Here is a 20194-nt window from a genome sequence, read left to right as displayed (position 1 = left end):
TTATTATGCATATATAAATACACACACACATGCATGTATATATTTAAGAAATTTGTTATATTTATATATACAATTGTTATATAATTATATACGGTATACACTCTAAAAAAAAAAGGCTCGTAATCATAGGGGAACCTTTTTTAGTGCTATATAGCACCAATTTTGGTGCTTCAGTGGTTCTTCAGCGGTTCTTCAGAGGTGCTATATAGCACCTTAGTCAAAGAACCGGTGAAGAACCTCTGAAGAACCACTGAAGCACCAAAATTGGTGCTATATAGCACTAAAAAAGGTTCCCCTATGATTACGAGCCAAGAACCATTTTTGGTGCAATATAGAACCTTTTTTTTTTTAGAGTGTATACATCATGCATTTTATATATATATATATATATATATATATATATATATATATATATATATATATATATATATATATATATACACATACATATACATATACATATACATATACATACACATATACATACACACATAATAATTATACACAGTACACACACATATTATTGTAAACACAAACTTTTATTTTGGATGCGATTACTCGTTTTGACTGCATTAATAAAAAGCTGAAGGTTTGTTTAAGGTCCTGCTATTCCCGGCATTGCCTGCTTTTGTGAAGTTGCTTGTGATTCTCTCAGTTGTCAAGTCGCTGAGTGCAACAGATTGACCTAGTCACCTGTCATAATCTTGTCACTGAGAGACCTTACTCACCTGTATTGTCTCTGTATCTGGCATGTCAATCTTGATCAGATAAATGTGCATGAATGTGAGTGTATGAATGACTGACTGTATATAGCTGGCTGATGGCCATCCGTCACTGTTTCTCTCAGTATTATGTCCTGTGATCTTGTCCACAGCTTCTGTCCTTTGTAGCTTGCTGCACGTACTGTAGAGAAAACAAGCAACAGTAGTTTTTTTAGCAGTCAGCGTCTTCAAAATGAGTGTGTTCACTGTGTTGTATTGTAATGTGTTCTGATAGATGCTATTGGTTGTGTAGTTGTATGTGTGATAGTGGTACCTATGTTTTCATAGAGACTGGACAGTGTTTTTGTCTTATTTTACAGTAAAAACATTTTGACATCCCTAAAACAATACATTTACTTAAAAATTTATTAAAATATTACAGTTGTTTTAATAGAATATATCTTTACTCCCATATTATTATTATTATTATTATTATAAAAAAAAATGTAATCTACAGTAATACAATTTATTGTGGTTTATATTTATACTTAAAGCAGGAAAATGCACTGCAGTTCAAAAGCTTAGTTGGTGCATTTTATAATGTTTTTGTTGCTAACCATGGCTGCATGTATTCGATCAAAATTACAGTAAAACAGTGATAGAATTGTGAGTCAGAATTGCGAATTATAAGATCACAATTGCGACTTAATATCACGCAATTCTGGAAAAAGTCAGAATTGTTATATAAAAAGTGGCAATTACCTTTTTTTTAAATCTTAATACAGATCCCAAACTTTGAACAGTAGTGTGCTCCAGAAACAACTCCTAATATCTTATTATATTTTGTGTCTCGCACACATTTTTCTTGTTTTAAGGATGTTTAGATATTGTACTGGAAACAAGACAAAGCACTGATGAAGAAAACGATTTTCTGAACTGGAGTACTTCGGCTGAGGCATTTCCAGTTGATTGATCTATAAAATGTTTATTGCTCTATTTATAACCACAGTCTACACAAATGCTTGGCTTTTGTCCTGAGCTTAATCGCTCTATATTGGCTTAAAAGTATTTCAGTATAAGTGCCAATTTGAAGTAATTGTTGTGTCCTCAACCCATCCATTCCCCTTTAGTGATGGACACCAAGGCAGTTTTCACTGCCTTGTTTGACGTGTGTGAAGAAAATGCCGCCTTTTTCTCTGGGGCCACAAAGGGCCAAGCCGGGGATGCAGCTCAGCGCCTGGTGGACGCCATGACCACCATCCAGGAACATGCCCGAAGCCTGGAGCCTGTCATCACTGGATTCGCTGCCATCTACCACCACTTTGACTTTGACCCTCATATCCCTGCCAATGGATATCGCTCCCTTGTTAAGGTGCTTTTCTGACTGTGTGCTTAATGATTTTAATGAGTTAGCTTGAGGGCAAGAGATGCCTTTCCCACCTGCCTCTTTCAGCAGTTAGTCATCACTGTTAACTGGTTTTCGTATTCTACTTTTGTTAAGCTCATTTCTGCCGGGGGCATGTTTCATTAGTCCTTCCACGCTTGTCCTTTCTATGACTTTGTTTCTCTCAATAAGCAGTTTTTACATTGCACTTCCTTTTTCCTGCATGATGCATTTGCGTATGTTTCCTAGCACACACTTCCATTCATCTCACTCGGTCATCCTCTTCCTCAGGTGGTGCGCTGTTGCCTCCTCCACATCATCCACAAAGGGCGCTATATCACATCCAACAGGCGAAGCATCTTTTTCCGTGCCAGCCACAATGCGGCAGAGATGGAAGCATACTGTAGCGCTCTGTGTCAGCTCAGGGCACTGCTCTATCTAGCCCAGAGACTGCTTCATGACAACAGCCACGGCAACCTCTTCTTCCAGGAGGAAAGTGGCCTCAGTCAGAGCTTCCTGAGAGAATACGCCTCCATGCACAAAGGCTGCTTCTACGGCCGCTGTGTTGGATTTCAGGTGTGTTTGTACAAGAGCGCATGAGCTTGTGACTCACAGGATTCTATTGACGAATGATTATCACGTTTCTACAGTTTCTACTTTAAGGTTGGAATCTAAAGTAATTTCAACAAAACCATTGTTGCTTAATAGATTCAAAAGGTTTAATGTAAGAAATAAAACAAAATCTGTTTACAGATAATTAAGACGGGTTTTCCCATACAGGTTTTTATTTACAAGATCTCGTCACAACCCTAATATATATAAATATATAAATATATATATATATATATATATATATATATATATATATATATATATATATATATATATATATATATATATATATATATATATATATATATATATATATATATATATATATATATATATATATATATATATATATACAAACACAATATACACACACTGGTGTTCAAAAGTTTGGGTTCAGCATATTAGAGTGATTTCTGACGGATCATGTGACACTAATTGTAATAATATTTCACAATATTACAGTTTTTACTGTTTCAACCTACATATTTTTTTCTGTTTTAAGGTGAATATCTTGTTCTCTTTCCTTTTAGTTTACTCCTGCCATCCGTCCATGCCTGCAGTCAATTGCTATCAGCCTCGTTGCCTTTGGAGACAACTACAAGAAACATCAGTCAGGGATAGGTCAGTAAAGCGGTCATATTCAGCCTGGTCTGATAAACCTTCCTTTATGTGTCTTCTGATTTATGGGAACAGGTCACTATTTCACACTACTTTATCTTTGCGAGTGTCTGCACAGCAGGTTTTCCTCTTGTGTTAATTTTGGACACAGAAGTGCAGTTGTATACGCTGACCTGCAGAGGCATTCTAATATTGTTTCTTGTGCTCAATGCTGCACCCTAGGGGAGGCAGGAGATATTGCACCATATGGTGAGTAGCTCTCACAGAGGGCAGTATGGATGAGAGAAATTTGTTTCCTTCCTGAACCTGTCATCCATTCTGCAAGTAGATTACCTTTTTCCTCTAAAGAGTTGATTAGTGCCTGTGTCTGCTAGGGGTGGGCATCTTTAGGCGCCACCCGAACCGATCTGATTCCGATTCTGGGAATCACAATCTGATTTCAAAACAATTCGTGATCTACATTTTTTCTTCTTAAGAAAACAGACTTTTACAGACTTTGAATATCAAATTTATTTGTACATTTTTTTTTAAATTACATGTATACTTATAAGTACCCTACTTAACCGCTTATAAGGAGTCATGCACATGAGCATTTAAAAGCAGCTGTCTGTTGGTAAGTGGGTTTTGTGTATCGAATATACTGCATTTCAGACAGCATAAATAATGCTTTTGTAGAGCATTTGGAAGAGAAAACCCTGAAATACATATACCAAAATACGCTTGTCACAGCACATAGCCTGTGCAGTGAAGCCTGCGATTGCCCTTGTATTTTGCTCAAGAAACTTAATGCAAGTTTTTATACTTGTTCAATGTTTTTTTGATTAGCAAGCAGAATATGGCTGTCTCTAGTGCAGGGGTTCTCACTCTGGCCCTTGAGTGCTTTCCTGCCAGTAGCGCCCCCAGAATCTTTTAATAGGGGTGGCCAGAGGAAGCCACAGCAAATCTTGGGAGGGCACAAAAAAATACAGGTAACACTTTACAATAAGGTTGTATTAGTTAACATTAGTTAATGCATTAGTTAACATGAACTAACCATGAACAACACCTCTGTTCAGCATTAGTTAATCTTTGTTAATGTTAGTTCATTAAAATCCAGCTGTTCATGTTAGTTCACAGTGCATTAACTAATGTTAACAAGATTTTAGTAATGCATTAGTAAATGTTGAAATTAACATTGACAAAGATAAATAAATGGTTTATAAGTGCAGTTCATTACTTGTAATGTAGTTAACTAATGTTAACTATAATGAACCTTATTGTGAAGTGTTACCAAAATACAGCTGTTTACTTTTGTTTGCGGTTATTGTAACAATATGACTTTAAAGCTGTAGTCCGTAACTTTTTTTGGTTAAAATTTATCCAAAATCCATCCATCCATATGGAAGATAACTCTGAAAATAACTGCAGTTTCAGGGTTCAAACAGAGATGGTGACAAAGAAGTAAAATTTATGAAATGCAGCTTTATTTAGAGTAATTAATTGCTCTTCTACCAGCCTATATAACATTAGAATATGAATATCATGACTCATAATTCAATGTAAATAATACATTAATATGAATTAGTGCTGTCAATCGATTAAAAAAGTAACTAATTAATAAAAAAAAAAATTGTTATTAATCGTGAATAACCACGATTATAACATTTGTCTTTAATATTTAATATTGTAATGATTTCACAGTTACTCTCCAAATGAATGTAGAAGCAACTTAAAGATAGTATATTTTAAATATTTGTTGTAATGGCTCTTTTTTTTATGAATGAAGGCCAGTATCACGATACTATACTGATGTCTCTATGAAATTGCTTTAAAAAAACATTAATGGCAGACATTCAACATTACAGTAAAATTGAAAGCTAAATCAATTTCAACATTTATTAGGCTATGGAAAATAACTTTTTAAATTTCTTTTTATGAATTATATCAAATTATAGTTTACCCAAACATTTAAATAATGTAATTATTTAAAATCAGTGTTTCGGATCGCGTATCAAACTGCTGAAATTACGTGACTTTGGCGCACCGAACCACTGATTCGAAACTGTACTTACGTTAACTGTTTTAAATGCATCTTTAGAAAGTTTCTGGATCTTTAGAGGTTCAGTGACTTTGATGGCAATGGAGGTCTCACCGAGCCATCGGATTTGATCAAAAATATCTTAATTTGTGTTCTGAAGATGAACTGAGGTCTTACAGGTGTAGAACGACATGAAGGTGAGTAATAAATTACATTATTAAAATTTTTGGGTAAACTAACTCTTTAAAACAATCTTCACATACACCCATTATAGTACATGTATTTACCTGTGGCCTTCTGTCTAACAGATATACAGAAATATACAGAAACTGAATAAAGTTATCAAACAGTCTGCACTGCATAAATAAATTAAATATAGATTAATCCTTATTAAAGATACACTTTTCTCTATAACCTTTGTTCTTTTGATTAATATGGATGACAGCCCCTGGTTTATTATTCTACTTATCTGACGTGCGTTTCATTTTCTCACAACTCTTTAAGTTAATTTAAGGCATTGTTTCACTAATTTAAGACTGTTCTTATGAGAATACTCAACAAAACAGACATTTTGTCATAATTCTGTGTGTTATTGTTCGTTCAAGCACGAAAGAGAACTTAATTCTGGCGCGTCACATGACACAATATTCAAAGTTCTCTTTGGTGTTGTCGCCCTTGAATGGTTTAAAAGCTACACTGGTGGTGCCAAACAATCTACAATCTTTTTTTGGTGGCTGCAGCAGCTGCTTCATTTTAGTACATTTTTTTCACTTCATAACCTATTGTGAAATTACATTATGCATTCAAATTAACAGTACCCAATGCAAAATCATACTAGGGGTGGCCAGGGTTTGCAGGGCTCCCCTGTTTCCTGCAGAGTTTAGCTCCAACCTTGATCAATCTCACCTCTCTGTATCTTTCTAGTAATCCTAAGGATCTTGGTTAGCTTGTTCAGGTGTGGTTGATTCGGGTTGGAGCAAAACTCTGCAGGAAAGAGGATCTTGAGGGCCAGAGTTGAGAACCCCCACACACAAGCGCCGTCGTGCATAATATGCAGGAAAAAAACAAAACCAAGCTCTGGATCGATTCTGAAGTTTTTAAAGAGAACCATGATGCATCTGAGAATCTTTTTTCTTCTACTCCCTGTTAGTAAATATTAAACGAATTGCTCATTCTTGTTTGTCAAGGTAAGATGATCGAGGTCACTGTTATTTGTGCGTTTCTGTTAGTCGGGAACCCACTTTCATTTCTTTCCCCTCTGTATTACTGTCTAAGTATGATGCCCTGGTGTGATATGCCAGTTATGTAGGCAGGCATTAATCTAACTCTATTTGTCTGTATTTTCTCTCAGGTGTAGCAGCCAGTTCTTTCCTCACCTCTGGGAAGTATGCCATTGACCCTGAACTGAGAGGTCAGGAGTATGAACGCATCACTCAGAACCTGGATGTTCATTTTTGGAAGACATTCTGGAACGTAACAGAGACTGAAGTTTTATCAGTTAGTATTAACCATCTGAGTGTTTTAGTTATGGCATCACAATTAATAATAAAAAAAAAAAATTGGTTTGAGATTTGACCGTTTGAGATTTGACACCCCATTTATAATGATAATTTGGCTGGTGCCCAGTGTTAATTTGCATTCACTTTTTCAACCCCAGTTCAAATATAATTAATATAATAAAACATAATATAATATAATATAATATAATATAATATAATATAATATAATATAATATAATATAATATAATATAATATAATATATTTAAAAATTTGAATGCAAATTAACACTGGGCACCAGCCAAATGTGAAATAACATTAAATAAGGCTGGGGTTGAAAAAAATATATTATTTTTCCACATTTGCTGAATCCCTATCACAACTAAAGAGGACCTAAAAATCCACTATCAAATTTAGGCCCAGTGTGGATTCAAATGAAACATTTTTACTAAGTTTACTTTTGACTCAACTTAGAAAACTTTTTTTATCTCTCTCTTTCTTAACTTTCTAAAGTTTAAACGCATTCAAAGGATACTGACAGCAGAGTGTGGGCAAAACATTTTAGCCTTGATATCTTATCTTATAACGTTGTTCAAATTGCATTGACAATATTTGTCAAATATTCCCCTGAGTTATAAAACTCTACTGACATCTACTCCTTGCACAGTGTCTTTTTAATATACTCGACAATCTTTTCTACAGCTGATCAGATCAGATTATAACCTGTCTATAATTCTCATATTGCAAAGTTCAATTCACATAGTAGTGAAACAGAAATTAATTGCTGCTTTATCTAATCTCACTTTCTCTCTCTCAAGAGTCTGATGTCTATCACGGCCACAACAGTGAAGGTGAATCGAGCTATTTCTGTGCCCCCTATGCCCTTTGACCTGCCGTTGGTGGCAGATCCCACTCAGATGGTGACCGTGTCTCCTCCAGCAGCTCATATCGGCCTGGGGCCTGTGCACATGAGGTTGATCTCATATGAGCTGAGAGAAGGACAGGTACAACAGTTTATACTGATGTCAATGACCGTCTTAATTAGTCCTGAATGATAATCATCCCTCACTTATGTTTCTTCCCGCTCCTCCTACTCCTCATAGAAGCTCAAGCCTGAATTTTTCATTTGAATCATAATTTGGATTTCATAATTTGAGAGTAATTTTTTTCACTCTACATGCTCTTATCTTGTCAATAAATAAATATGCACAGATAGCAAGGAATGAATAAAATCACCGTCAGTCATATTGAGGTGTGCTAAGTGCTTAGCTAAATAAAGTGGTTGATCTTTTATCCTTTTATCCTTTACTTAAAGCCCTATAATTCCTGATATACCTCTCAGTGTCATGGGAGGACTTGAATTGGTTGGACTTGAAATATAGATGAGTAAGATGTAATGATGTTTAAAAAAGCCTACTTGACTTTGCTTCACACCCTTTGAACTCCTATTGATCCAGCTGAGGCGTAAACGTGTTTAAGAACCATGCGTCTGTAGTGTTTAATTACACATCTCTTGTCTAAATGAGAGTTTTCGTCTTTGTGTGGGGCGCAGAGCTTCAAAGAGATTCAAAATAAGTATTATTCAAATCAGGAAGGTTGATCTCTATTGTTTTGGTGCTTATAGTCCATTTTATTTTTTATTTTCTGTCTTCAGGACAGTGAGAAATTACTAGCACTGTGCCGCTCAGAGGGGGGCCCGATATCTCTTTCTTTGGGCCTAAAGCCGAAGCGCAGTCCCCCTTCCCCATGGCTGGTGTTGCACTTCCACGGAGGAGGCTTTGTGGCACAGACTTCCAAATCACATGAGGTATCTCTTCGTCTCTTCTCGCCCCCTTTTTATCGTACATTAAATCATGCAGACCTGTTACTTTTAAGTCATGATTTCCACCTGAAAATCTTATAGAAATATAGGAAGCACAATAATACAGGGAGTGCAGAATTATTAGGCATGTTGATTTTCTGATCATATTTTTTTTCCAGGCACATTTGACCAATTCCAAACCACAGTAATCCTAATAACTACTACTGATTTAGTGTTTAATAATGTATAAGTGATATATAATTGTTCATGAAGGCTGGAAATGAAAATCACCTTATATTCAGGTGTGCAGAATTATTAGGCATGTTTTCTTTTACAGATAAATTGAGCCAAAAAAGAGATTTAACTCAGACTGAAAAGTCAAAAAGTATTAAATGCCCATGAGAAGGATGCAATACTAATGCAATACTAGACATTGCAGTTAAGGCATGACCATTGGACAGTGAAATGCTCGTTGGGTCAGCAGGATCTGACAAAAACAGGTGGTGAAGAAAAGACACCTGTTAACTGCAAAAGAATTAAGAATTAAGGTGAAAAATTAAGGGTGAAACCATCAGGAACCCTTTAGTCTCCAGCGCCACCATTTTCCAAAGCTGTAACCTACCTGGAGTCTCCAGAAGTGCAAGGTGTCAGGATCTCAGAGACTTCAGTTAGGTAAAGAATCCTAAAAAATGACCCCACTAGATAAGAATCACAAGCTGAAGTGTTGTAAAATACATGAAGAAGGTTTTTTTTATAGGCTTTATGGACAGATAGGTTGAGAGTGACTCTTGAAGGACCAGCACCACATCCTCTAGTACCACTGTTTGAAGAATTCATCTTCCAGAATCTGGCAGTACGTTTTGGGAGTTCCTTTTTAGTCCATCTCTGCAAAACGGACTTCAGGATGGACTAAAATGAACTCCCAAAACGTACTGCCAGATTCTGGAAGATGAATTCTTCAAACAGTGGTACTAGAGGATGTGGTGCTGGTCCTTCAAGAGTCACTCTCAACCTATCTGTCCATAAAGCCTATAAAAAAACCTTCTTCATGTATTTTACAACACTTCAGCTTGTGATTCTTATCTAGTGGGGGTCATTTTTTAGGATTCTTTACCTAACTGAAGTCTCTGAGATCCTAACACCTTGCACTTCTGGAGACTCCAGGTAGGTTGCAGCTTTGGAAAATGGTGGCGCTGGAGACTAAAGGGTTCCTGATGGTTTCACCCTTAATTCTTCACCTTAATTCTTATTTTTTTTGCAGTTAACAGGTGTCTTTTCTTCACCACCTGTTTTTGTCAGATCCTGCTGACCCAACGAGCATTTCACTGTCCAATGGTCATGCCTTAACTGCAATGTCTAGTATTGCATTAGTATTGCATCCTTCTCATGGGCATTTAATACTTTTTGACTTTTCAGTCTGAGTTAAATCTCTTTTTTGGCTCAATTTATCTGTAAAAGAAAACATGCCTAATAATTCTGCACACCTGAATATAAGGTGATTTTCATTTCCAGCCTTCATGAACAATTATATATCACTTATACATTATTAAATACTAAATCAATAGTAGTTATTAGGATTACTGTGGTTTGGAATTGGTCAAATGTGCCTGGAAAAAAAATATGATCAGAAAATCAACGTGCCTAATAATTCTGCACTCCCTGTATAGAGCCTTGGAGTGGTAATAAATACTGAAATAAACATAACCCATTGCTATTTTAAATGTGATTTTAAAAAACAGGACAGTCCCACAGTTTTGATGTAATTTCCACCACAACCATTTCCCCTAATACTTTTCATTTGTAAAAGATGTATTTGTGTTTACTAATGTGACAACAGTGTCTTGATATGCTAATGAGACCAATGATATATGAAGAAAAATCAAGGTAAAATCACTTAGCAGAATTTTGTATTGATGTCATTTCAAGCTATAATTTTGTCAAATGATGCAACAATTTGAAACTATTATGTAATTTTTTGTGTATTTAGGATACTTGGCTGTGAAATTAGCAGTAGCAAAATAAAAGTTTAAAAGTGTAAAAGTGTTTTATTCCAAATTCCATTCCTATTAACGCCATTTCCAACACAGAATATAATTAAATATAATATGTCACTTAAGATGTGGTGGTAATGACACTGTGGTGATAGTTTTTCATTTTCCTGTGATTCATGCATGTTCACTGTTGGACATTTTTAGTGGACAATTAAATTGTTTTTAAGAGAGGTTATTTTCACAAAGGTGCCCATAGTTAAATAAATACCAAAATGCTACAGACTACAGAGCATCTTTTACCATTAGATTCATCCTTAAGTTGTTCATGGCATATTTATTTGAATTTTTAATACTTTGTCTTTAGACATGGACTGCAGTCCCCCAGGATCCCACTTATATGTCTGATTATTTATTTAGTGGTCAATAATAATGCCTCTTCTTTTGGATATTATGCAGAGCAGCTTCTTGGCAAGCAGTATTGGTCATTTGCATTTGATTGTGCCCTGTGTCTTATGCACAATATAAGACTACTGCTCTTTTAAAGTATCATATTATCACTGCACTCATGCAAAATTCACACGCACACACTCACCAGCGGGAGCCTGCGTTCTCGACACAATGCATTAGCTGCTTGAACGAGCGCCACTCAACATTGGACACGTTGATATGAGATGTAACTGGCAGTCAGAGCAACATGTTGTGACGCCTGTCAGCACGCATCATTTCTTTAAACTGCAAAACAAAACAGAGTGAGAACAAGAAAAAAAGACTGAAATATCTGAAAAGAAATATGCTCATTCCCTAAGTGTTTTCTCTTAATGCTTGGTGAGGCACGTTCAGATGGATATCCAGGGTGACAGAAGCTATTTGAAATGAACATTTAGCTTAATTCAGGCTCTGTTCAGCAGTTGCAGTCACGTTGAAACCAATGTCTTAAAGCTTGAAACTACATGAGGTCAGAATTCAGAGAGGAATTAGGGTTGTGAGCTGGGTAAGCAGTTCAGGATTTGAAAATGTGGATCTTTGCCATCAGTTAGCAACACTAGAACTACTTAATTGACACAAGTGAAATAAATCCATAATATAAATAGTCATAATGTGTACTACATTGCAGAAAAAATATACTTCTCGTTAGCTAATGAAGTACTCTACAATTACAATTTGAACATGCTACATCTGACATGTTGGCATTATTTCAGCCGTGACCTCATTCCCTGTTATTTACAAATACGTAACACACCTCATGTGGCCTCATGGGATAATAGTGTCCATTGGATACACATTTTAAATTCTTGGTGGGAAAGTAGGTAATCTGGGTATTTTTATGCCTACTGAATGCTGTATTGCACATTTGATGTATTGTTTTTCTCATACTATCTAGTAAGTAGGTAGCCATATTCAGACTCAGGATAAGGGAGTATATTATTGAGGATTTGGACCCATTTATTCAGTTCAGGTAAAACAGGTAATTAAATGCTAAACAAAGTCAGCATGAATTGGAAATTGCAACAATTTTCTTTCCTATTGTAATGTATTTCTGAGTGAAATGAGAAAAAATGTAGGGCCGGTCTTGATTTATCCATTAGGAACTGATTGGATTGCAGAAAGTGGGAATTGCAAACTCTGAATGTAAGTTTGCAGTCAGTTGTGGAATGACAGGGAGGGGAGGGATTGAAAACTTATGGGCCAGCCCCTGTACCAGAGTACACGTCATCAAAGAAGAGATGTCTTTCCAAGCGTGGTAGTATGTTAATGTTTTTTATTAAAAGTTAAAAATAGTGATCAAATATAAAATATCACTTCATAGTCTTCACTGTATAAATATAGATCGACTCTTATTAAAGTTATTCAGTCAAGAATAGTGAGTGATTAATTTGTTCTCATCTTTTTTGAGAAAACAAGATTTTCTGGCTTTCCATGTTTTCACTGTTATATGGTAGGGGGCACTATTACGCATCGAAAGAGTGCAGAGTCTCCTGATCAAAACATAGGCGAAGAAGAAGCAGAAACGAGCGATCTCATATAAGCAGATGCATATGTAAAATAATGCTATCATCAACATTAAACGGCATATAAATCAAAACGGCTTTATTATTGAATGAATGTCGAACCAGGACGAGGTGGAGGACCCAGGATAGGTGGCTATAGGACTGTGAAGTTTTGTTGGTGTTGATGGACTCGATCTACTCCATCTGTGTTTTGATCATCGTTCTGAATCCCATCTGTAGTAGTCTTTGACAAAAACTTATTTTCTCAGCTTTTTGCTCAAAATGTTGCTTACCCACATTCAAGTGTTGATAAACAAGAATGCATGAAGCTAGAATTTACCAGAGGGTCTGTTCTTTCTTTTGATATATTGCATGTTCAGATATTCATAGAAGATATTCTGTGGGCCATGAAACTTGTGAAAATGACCAAAAACGCTGGGGGTGACTGGCAAATTTCATGTTTATGTTCACTTAATATATAACCGACTATGTTTTCGATGATACTTGACAAGACAGGCATTTTGATTTAATTTGTGTGAATATTTGCACTGTGAGATGCGTTCATCTCGGTGGCATATCTGCGGCATATACACCGATGCCATTACATCTGTGACAGTCTCATATCGGCAGACCGATAAATCGGTCGGGCTCTGTTGTCTATGATTTCTAATCCCCAAAAATGTTGCTTTTTTTTTTTCTACTGTCTTTCTCTCCCTCTCCAGCCATATCTGAAGAGCTGGTCTCAAGACCTGAATGCCCCCGTCCTTTCAGTGGACTATTCTCTGGCCCCTGAGGCCCCGTTTCCTCGGGCTTTAGAGGAATGTTTCTACGCCTACTGCTGGGCTATCAAGAATCACAACTTACTAGGTGAGAAGAATAGCCCTTTCTTTATACTTCCTTTATCATACAATATTGTGATTCATATTTGTTTCTTAAAGTCATAAGGATACGGAAATAGCGTACATTCGAGTGTAATGGCTTGGTGGGGACTTGGTTCTAGCCATCGTTTGTTGATTGGATGTCGCATTGAAAAGGAGGCAGGTGAACGTGAGCTTGCAGGAGAGGGGTTTAAAGGGTTAGTTCACCCCAAAATGAAAATTCTGTCATTAATTACTTACCCTCATGTTGTTCCAAACCAGAAAGGACTTTGTTCATCTTCGGAACACAAATGAAGATATTTTTGATGAAATCCGAGGGATCTCTGACCTCTTCATAGACAGCTATTTAATTACCACTTTCAAGACCCAGAAAGGTAGTAAAAACTGTTAAAAAATGTCCATGTGACTCCAGTGGTTCAACCTTAATTTTATGAAGCGACGAGAATACTTTTTGTGCCCAAAAACAAACAAAAATGATTTATTCAACAATTTCGTTCTAACCTGTGTCAGTCTCCAACGCAGTTTCCGTTGTAAATACAGCACATGCATGTGTCGTGGTACTCACATGAACAGCATCGGCTGCCATAACACGAAATCGCTGCACTGAAACTGCGTTGGAGACTGGCACAGGCTTTGTTTTTGGGCACAAAAAGTATTCTCATCGCTTCATAAAATTTAGGTTGAACCTGTAGTCACATGGACTATTTTAACAATGTCTTTGCCACCTTTCTGAGTCTTGAAAGTGGTAATTAAATTGCTGTCTATGGGAGAGGTCAGAGAGCTCTCGGATTTCATCAAAAATATCTTGATTTTGTGTTCCGAAGATGAACGAAGGTCTTGCGGGTTTGGAACGACATGAGGGTGAGTAATTAATGACAGAATTTTGATGAACTATCCCTTTAAGCAAAGTACATGTTTAGAGAAGTCCTGCACATGTCACCTGAGAGAAGGCTTTTGTTTTCGCCAGATCTAGCCGCTTTGTCATGCACGACTGCTGGTGGCACACATCAAGCATGATTTTGTCTTTTCATGGTTGACATTGACCAATTGGAGGTCATTTTATTCACGACCAATAAAACGGCATTTAGCTTTTACGTGGTCCTTCAGCTTTTATGAGTGCAAACTCTGCACTCCAACCCACATATAAATAAAATGAGTTTCCTACAGAATGTCAGAACACATTTTGTGGAGAAATATTTTGTTTTATTCATTTAATTGTGTTCGTTTTATTACCAATTTAATGAAACACTGAATACAACATTTATAGTAATTGCATCATCCATCTACCAGACTGCTTTTTAAATTATGAATTTAATTTTTTTTCGTCATTGTATGATTCAGTCACTTGATTAGTCCTTAAGAAAACTGATTAAGGTACAAGACAAGTGAAATTGGCTGACTTGATGATCTGTCATACTGTTGTACTGTGATGGTGTCGAGATCCCAGAGGGAACAAAGATTCCTATTGAAACTCAGCTCACACCCAGTCTGACTACAGCAGCGTAAACATATTCATCATTCAGTGTTCTCTCACCTCCACTATCTATCTCTGGATCATGACGCAGATCACGCACTTCTAATAATTCTCTTTTGGTGTGAAAACCACTGCACATCCGTAATAAAAACGTGACCTCATTTGAGAATTATAGAGTGTATTTATCTTCCTGATTCTCTAAATATTTTTTTTTTATGTGATCTATTGCTCATTACTTCATTTTCTGCTTTGCGCATCCTTCCTAATTCTCTTCTGTTGGCCCCTCTCTTCCTCAGGTTGGACCGGTGAGCGTGTGTGTTTGGCCGGTGACAGCGCAGGAGGAAACCTGTGTGTGACTGTGTCGATGCGAGCCGCTGCTCATGGCGTGAGAATGCCGGATGGCATCGTCGCTGCATACCCCGCCACCCTGCTCACCGTGTACGCCTCACCATCCCGCCTGCTCACCCTCATAGACCCTCTGTTACCCCTTAGTGTGCTCTCACGCTGCCTCAGTGCTTACGCAGGTCAGTCTGGAACCTTAATAGATTTTATGACAAATAGTGCTGTGTTGTGACTTGGGTTATTAGTGAGCTGGAATGATCAGGTCCGATGCATAATTTATCGCTGGTAAAAGTTTAGCATATTCACAATTTAGGGGAGTGTAGACACCTTAATGATGATGAATGATTTCAACAAGTAAAGTTAAGTGAAGCCACACACGTCAGGAATAGATTAATAGGTTTGTATTTTGTTATAAATGATTCGATTAGTAGTGTTTTCAGTCATAGTAATGATAAAGTCAAATCAATGGCCACGGCTTGTATTGTCTTTCCTCTGCAGGTGAACTGTAGCAATGTTGTATTTCTTTTATAGTAGTACTGGTTATTTAAAGTAATACAGTATCTAAAATGCTTCGATTTTTGATATTTTATTAAAAAAATGTAATTCATTTTACATTTAAAATTTTTTTTTAACAAATTTTATTTTGAGATTTTTTGTTATAAAATGTCATATTGCATTTATGTTTTTAATTTAATTTCAGTTTGTTTGTGTATATTGATTGATTAAATCAATATAACACATTTGATAATCCCTACTGCATATTATTAGCTTTTTCCCCTTTGTCCTTCTCTGCTGTGTGCAGGCACAGATCCACAGGTGGAGAAGCAGGTGGAGAAGGTTAGCACTTTGAGCATGGTGAGGAGAGATACTGCCTTGCTGCTCCGAGACTTCAAACAGGGGGCCTCCAACTGGATCCATTCTCTGCTGGATAGAGGGAGTGCAGGTACATGTATAGGGCTGAAATAGAGCGTATTCTGTACTCATTGTGCAGACTGTGTCTAAAACGTCATTATCAATTTGTCATTTTATGATTATAATCCCTACACACACTGATGATGATGCCTTTGTAATAGTGCAGCTGGCTAATTATTTGATCTGTTTTAATTAGGTTTAAATTAAGGCATACAAATCCCCCGTAGCACTCTGCTTTGCTTGATATAATTGGCTCCATGGTGATAATAGCCATTTGTTCAGAGCTATATGTGGTAGCTTCTGAACTCATTCTCCAGCTTGTGGTGCGTGACACACAGATGGTTTTGTGCAAAGCAGTCCTTCTGAGCATTTGCTGACTTAATGCTTCTGATTGGAGGCCCCGATTCAGTCTGTATCCGTCATCGAAGCGGGCTGTTGAAGCATACCTGGAAGGCTAACCCAATTTTCAACTCCACAATTCCTTCCTCTTCTCTCTACAGTAGTATTAAAGGGATAGTTCACCCTTAAAATGAAATCCGAGAGAGAAAATAACGACTTTATTCAACAATTTTGTTCTAGCCTGTGCCAGTCTCCTACACAGTTTACGTTGTACAAAGAGTGCAGCTCCCACGTCATCATCATGCACATGCGTCGTGGTGCTCACGTGAATAGCATTGACTGCAGCATCTAAATTGCTGTCTATGGAGGGGTCAGAGAGCTCTCGGATTTCATCAAAAATATCTTCATTTGTGTTCCGAAGATGAATGAAGGTCTTACGGGTTTGGAAAGACATGAGGGTGAGTAATTAATGACAGAGTTTAAATTTGTGGGTGAACTAACCCTTTAATAACTCATCAACCCTTTGGCCTAAGTGATCTTCCCCATGATATTCCACCAACAACAGTAGTTCAGCCCTGCCTCCCATGCTTCAGTTGGTTGCTACCAATTACTATTTCAATTGTTTTAAAATTGTTATAATTGTATTAGAATTCTATACTATTTTGTATATGAGAATAAAAAATAAAACACTAAAATATTTTTTGAATGCTACAGGTCAATTTAGGCATCACAATATTACAGTATACATTTTTTTTATATTTGCTAAAGATTGCATAAAACAGTGTTATTAAATATGTTATTAGATGACAGCAAAGGTTATCTAAATAAGCGCGCACAGTTAAATATGCAATATTTAACTAAGTTAATTAATTAAAACATCTCTAATATTTGGCCAATAATAGATATGGTACTGATATATTTTGCGTTTCTAATAAAATTGTCACAAATGCTCTCTGACTGTATCTGCATTTTTATTCTTTTTATTCAGACTAAGCCCTTTGTAATGGCTTCACATATTGCGTTGTGTCAAATGCTCATCGGTTTTTAAGTCAATGGTTTAAATGGGCTACTATCAACCCCAGATCTCATATCATTTGAGTTCATTAGCTCACACAGAGCGAGAAAGAGTAGGGCTGTGCAGGATGTCTAAAAGGCATCATTAGTGTGGTGTCAGACACAAAACAAAGCATTCTAATTGCCTCATGATGTCCATGAATTCATTATTCACTATACCAGTATAGCTGAGAATAGTTTTTCACTAGATTATGGCTATGGGCAATACAGCTGTGTTGTGGCTGGTCAGTTGTGTGTGTTAATGTCTGTTTGTATGGTAGTTTGAGGGCCTTAATATTTTTCTGAATGTCTGTTTAATGCCACACACATGCACTTCACATCAGACAGTCACATGCCTTACCTCTCCCTGGCAACTGTTTCCTCGCCAACAGCCTCCACCAATGTCTGTGTGAGGGTCTTTGTAATCCCCCACCCCTGTTGCTTAAAATTCCTACTCTCTGCCCATTTGTACTCCTTTTACATATTTATTTACTTGCTCGTTTTGCCGTTCTGTATTTGCATTCAGAAATGTTTCTGGAAGCATGTCTGCTCTCTATAAGATTTCGATTAGGAATTTCCCCTTTTCCTGATTGCTTAGAACTTGCTTTGGGAATTCAAGATTACCTTCGTTTTGTCGCTTTTGTTTTTCCACCATCACATTTTGGGCCTGTTAATATCTAATGTAGATTTTATCTAACAAAATAATAAACGGGAGTGCAACATCAGTCAATGTGTGTGACTTTAAAACATCCACATCACCATGATGACCTTGAAATTACGTTCATTGTCACTTACCTCTAAAACGACCTAAATATCTCCCCTTTTTTCTTTTCAGACTCTGTGAGAAAGAGCGTTTCAGAAGCGTCTCTGACCTCTCCTCACACAGACCCTCCGGTGCCCGCCAAGACGTCTGACTACTCCCAGGGGAAAGGGTCTCTGAGGAGCCAGACATGCCAGGACTTGGGCACCCATGCTAACAGCAACATGCAGAAAAATGCCAGCGAGACCGCCAACCACCTTAGCACCACCACAGCCAACCACAGCTCCATCCTTGACATCACTCTGACCCCCGAGAGCAAGGTACAGCTCCTCATCTTCTGCTTTAGAAGGGTTTAATCAAATTTCTGTTTTCGTCGTGTTCCTAAAGCTCCCGTGGTGTCGAAGGTCTCCCTTTTACAGATTGAAATAGTGAGTCATATTAATCATCCAGCTGATTTGCATTCTACTAGGGTGCCAATCTCTGCTACAGAGCATCCATCAGGCTGTTTTTCATGGCTTTATGAGTATGTGAAACATATGCCAATATTTGCGCTGATTAATTTGCACTAGAGTGAGAATGACCTAGCCTTCAACAATTAAACAGTGTTGCTTATATCATAGTCAAACATAACATTTAAATAACAGACAGTCCCATTGTTAGTAAGAATCTGGTATGTGTGCTGGAGTGCAGCACAGATGTTTGTACACAGTATCAAATTGCCATTGGTGGCAGAAAAACAGGAGTTTGGTATGCCATAATTAGCATCAGAGTCAGAGCTGTGGCAGAACGCAGGCTGTCTAATGCGCAGAATTAACTGGCCTCTTAACACTGCCTGATTTTAATAGCTTCCAGTAAATTGTTGATCTGGTTATTTTAGTCTGGTACACTGTGTGCAAATAAATCGCATAGCTTTTTTTGATTCTGCACAATTATTTCACTGTATTCCTCGTGGTCCGGCTTAGTGAAGTGTGCAACTCTGAGAAAGTGCCAAGGGTTATGCTGCAATGAAGTCATTTGGATTTTGCATGCCATTGTTCAAGTATGTTAAAATCCCACAGAGAATCCCATGATACGATGACATCAGATGCGTGAATAATTGCTGGATTTGAAATGCAAATTATTTACTGCCTGGTTCAAATGAGTTTTCTCATCCTCTCCTGAACCCGCTCCCCATCTCCGTTCCTCTATGTTCCTTACAAATACCCACTGCCCTATATAATAAATGAAATAAAAAAGAATAATTAAAAAGTCTTACTCACCCCAAATTTGTACCATAATTAAAAATAAATAAATAAATAAATATATGACCAGTGTGGCCCATAATGCCCATTATGCAGTAATATTTTAAATTAGAACACATCAGGTAATGGAGATGTTTCACTTTGTTCATCTGCCAGGGGTGAACATTGTTGCCTCACGTTCATATCTTACTGACCTCCATTTACCTCCACCTCTCTCCTAGCCCGAGGACGTGAGTTTCTTCCTTTGCAAAGAAGTGGATCCCTCTGTGTCAGAATCCTTTTCTGCTGTGGCCATTCCGCCCCCTGGTGGTGAGGAGGACTCTGAGCAACCCCGGGAGTTTCCAGACGGCTTTGAGCCTCTGCGCTCGGAGCAATTGGCAGAAATGAACGTACAGAGTTCTCCCATTGTCAGAAACCCCTACATGTCCCCCCTTCTGGCTCCAGACAGCATGCTAAAGGGACTACCTCCCATACACATAGTGGTAAGAGAAAGAAAGATGTGCTAAGTACTTCATTTTAGGATAAGAACAAATATTTTAAATGTTATTGCTCCCCTCATAAGCACATGTTTGCCTATGTCTGAGAC

At 37.2% G+C, this 20194-nt stretch overlaps 1 protein-coding gene across 5 annotated transcripts in view; it reads left to right on the top strand.

Moving 5' to 3' along the window:
* Nucleotides 1-20194, top strand: part of lipeb (lipase, hormone-sensitive b) — a 31734-nt gene that overhangs the window by 7662 nt on the left and 3878 nt on the right. For all 5 annotated transcript variants that reach the window (XM_079837978.1, XM_079837976.1, XM_079837979.1 and 2 more), the window contains 11 exons: nucleotides 1832-2073; nucleotides 2377-2661; nucleotides 3228-3318; nucleotides 6684-6829; nucleotides 7648-7833; nucleotides 8484-8636; nucleotides 13332-13476; nucleotides 15258-15485; nucleotides 16106-16246; nucleotides 18443-18687; nucleotides 19830-20090. In XM_079837978.1, the coding sequence (XP_079694104.1) occupies nucleotides 1832-2073; nucleotides 2377-2661; nucleotides 3228-3318; nucleotides 6684-6829; nucleotides 7648-7833; nucleotides 8484-8636; nucleotides 13332-13476; nucleotides 15258-15485; nucleotides 16106-16246; nucleotides 18443-18687; nucleotides 19830-20090 (2123 nt within the window). The remainder of the gene's footprint in view (nucleotides 1-1831; nucleotides 2074-2376; nucleotides 2662-3227; nucleotides 3319-6683; nucleotides 6830-7647; nucleotides 7834-8483; nucleotides 8637-13331; nucleotides 13477-15257; nucleotides 15486-16105; nucleotides 16247-18442; nucleotides 18688-19829; nucleotides 20091-20194) is intronic.

This window comes from Gobio gobio (genome assembly GCF_949357685.1).
Source record: "Gobio gobio genome assembly, chromosome: 15".
Taxonomy (NCBI): domain Eukaryota; kingdom Metazoa; phylum Chordata; class Actinopteri; order Cypriniformes; family Gobionidae; genus Gobio; species Gobio gobio.
Note: the sequence above shows the minus strand (reverse complement) of the source record. Positions and strands in the feature narration are given on the sequence as shown.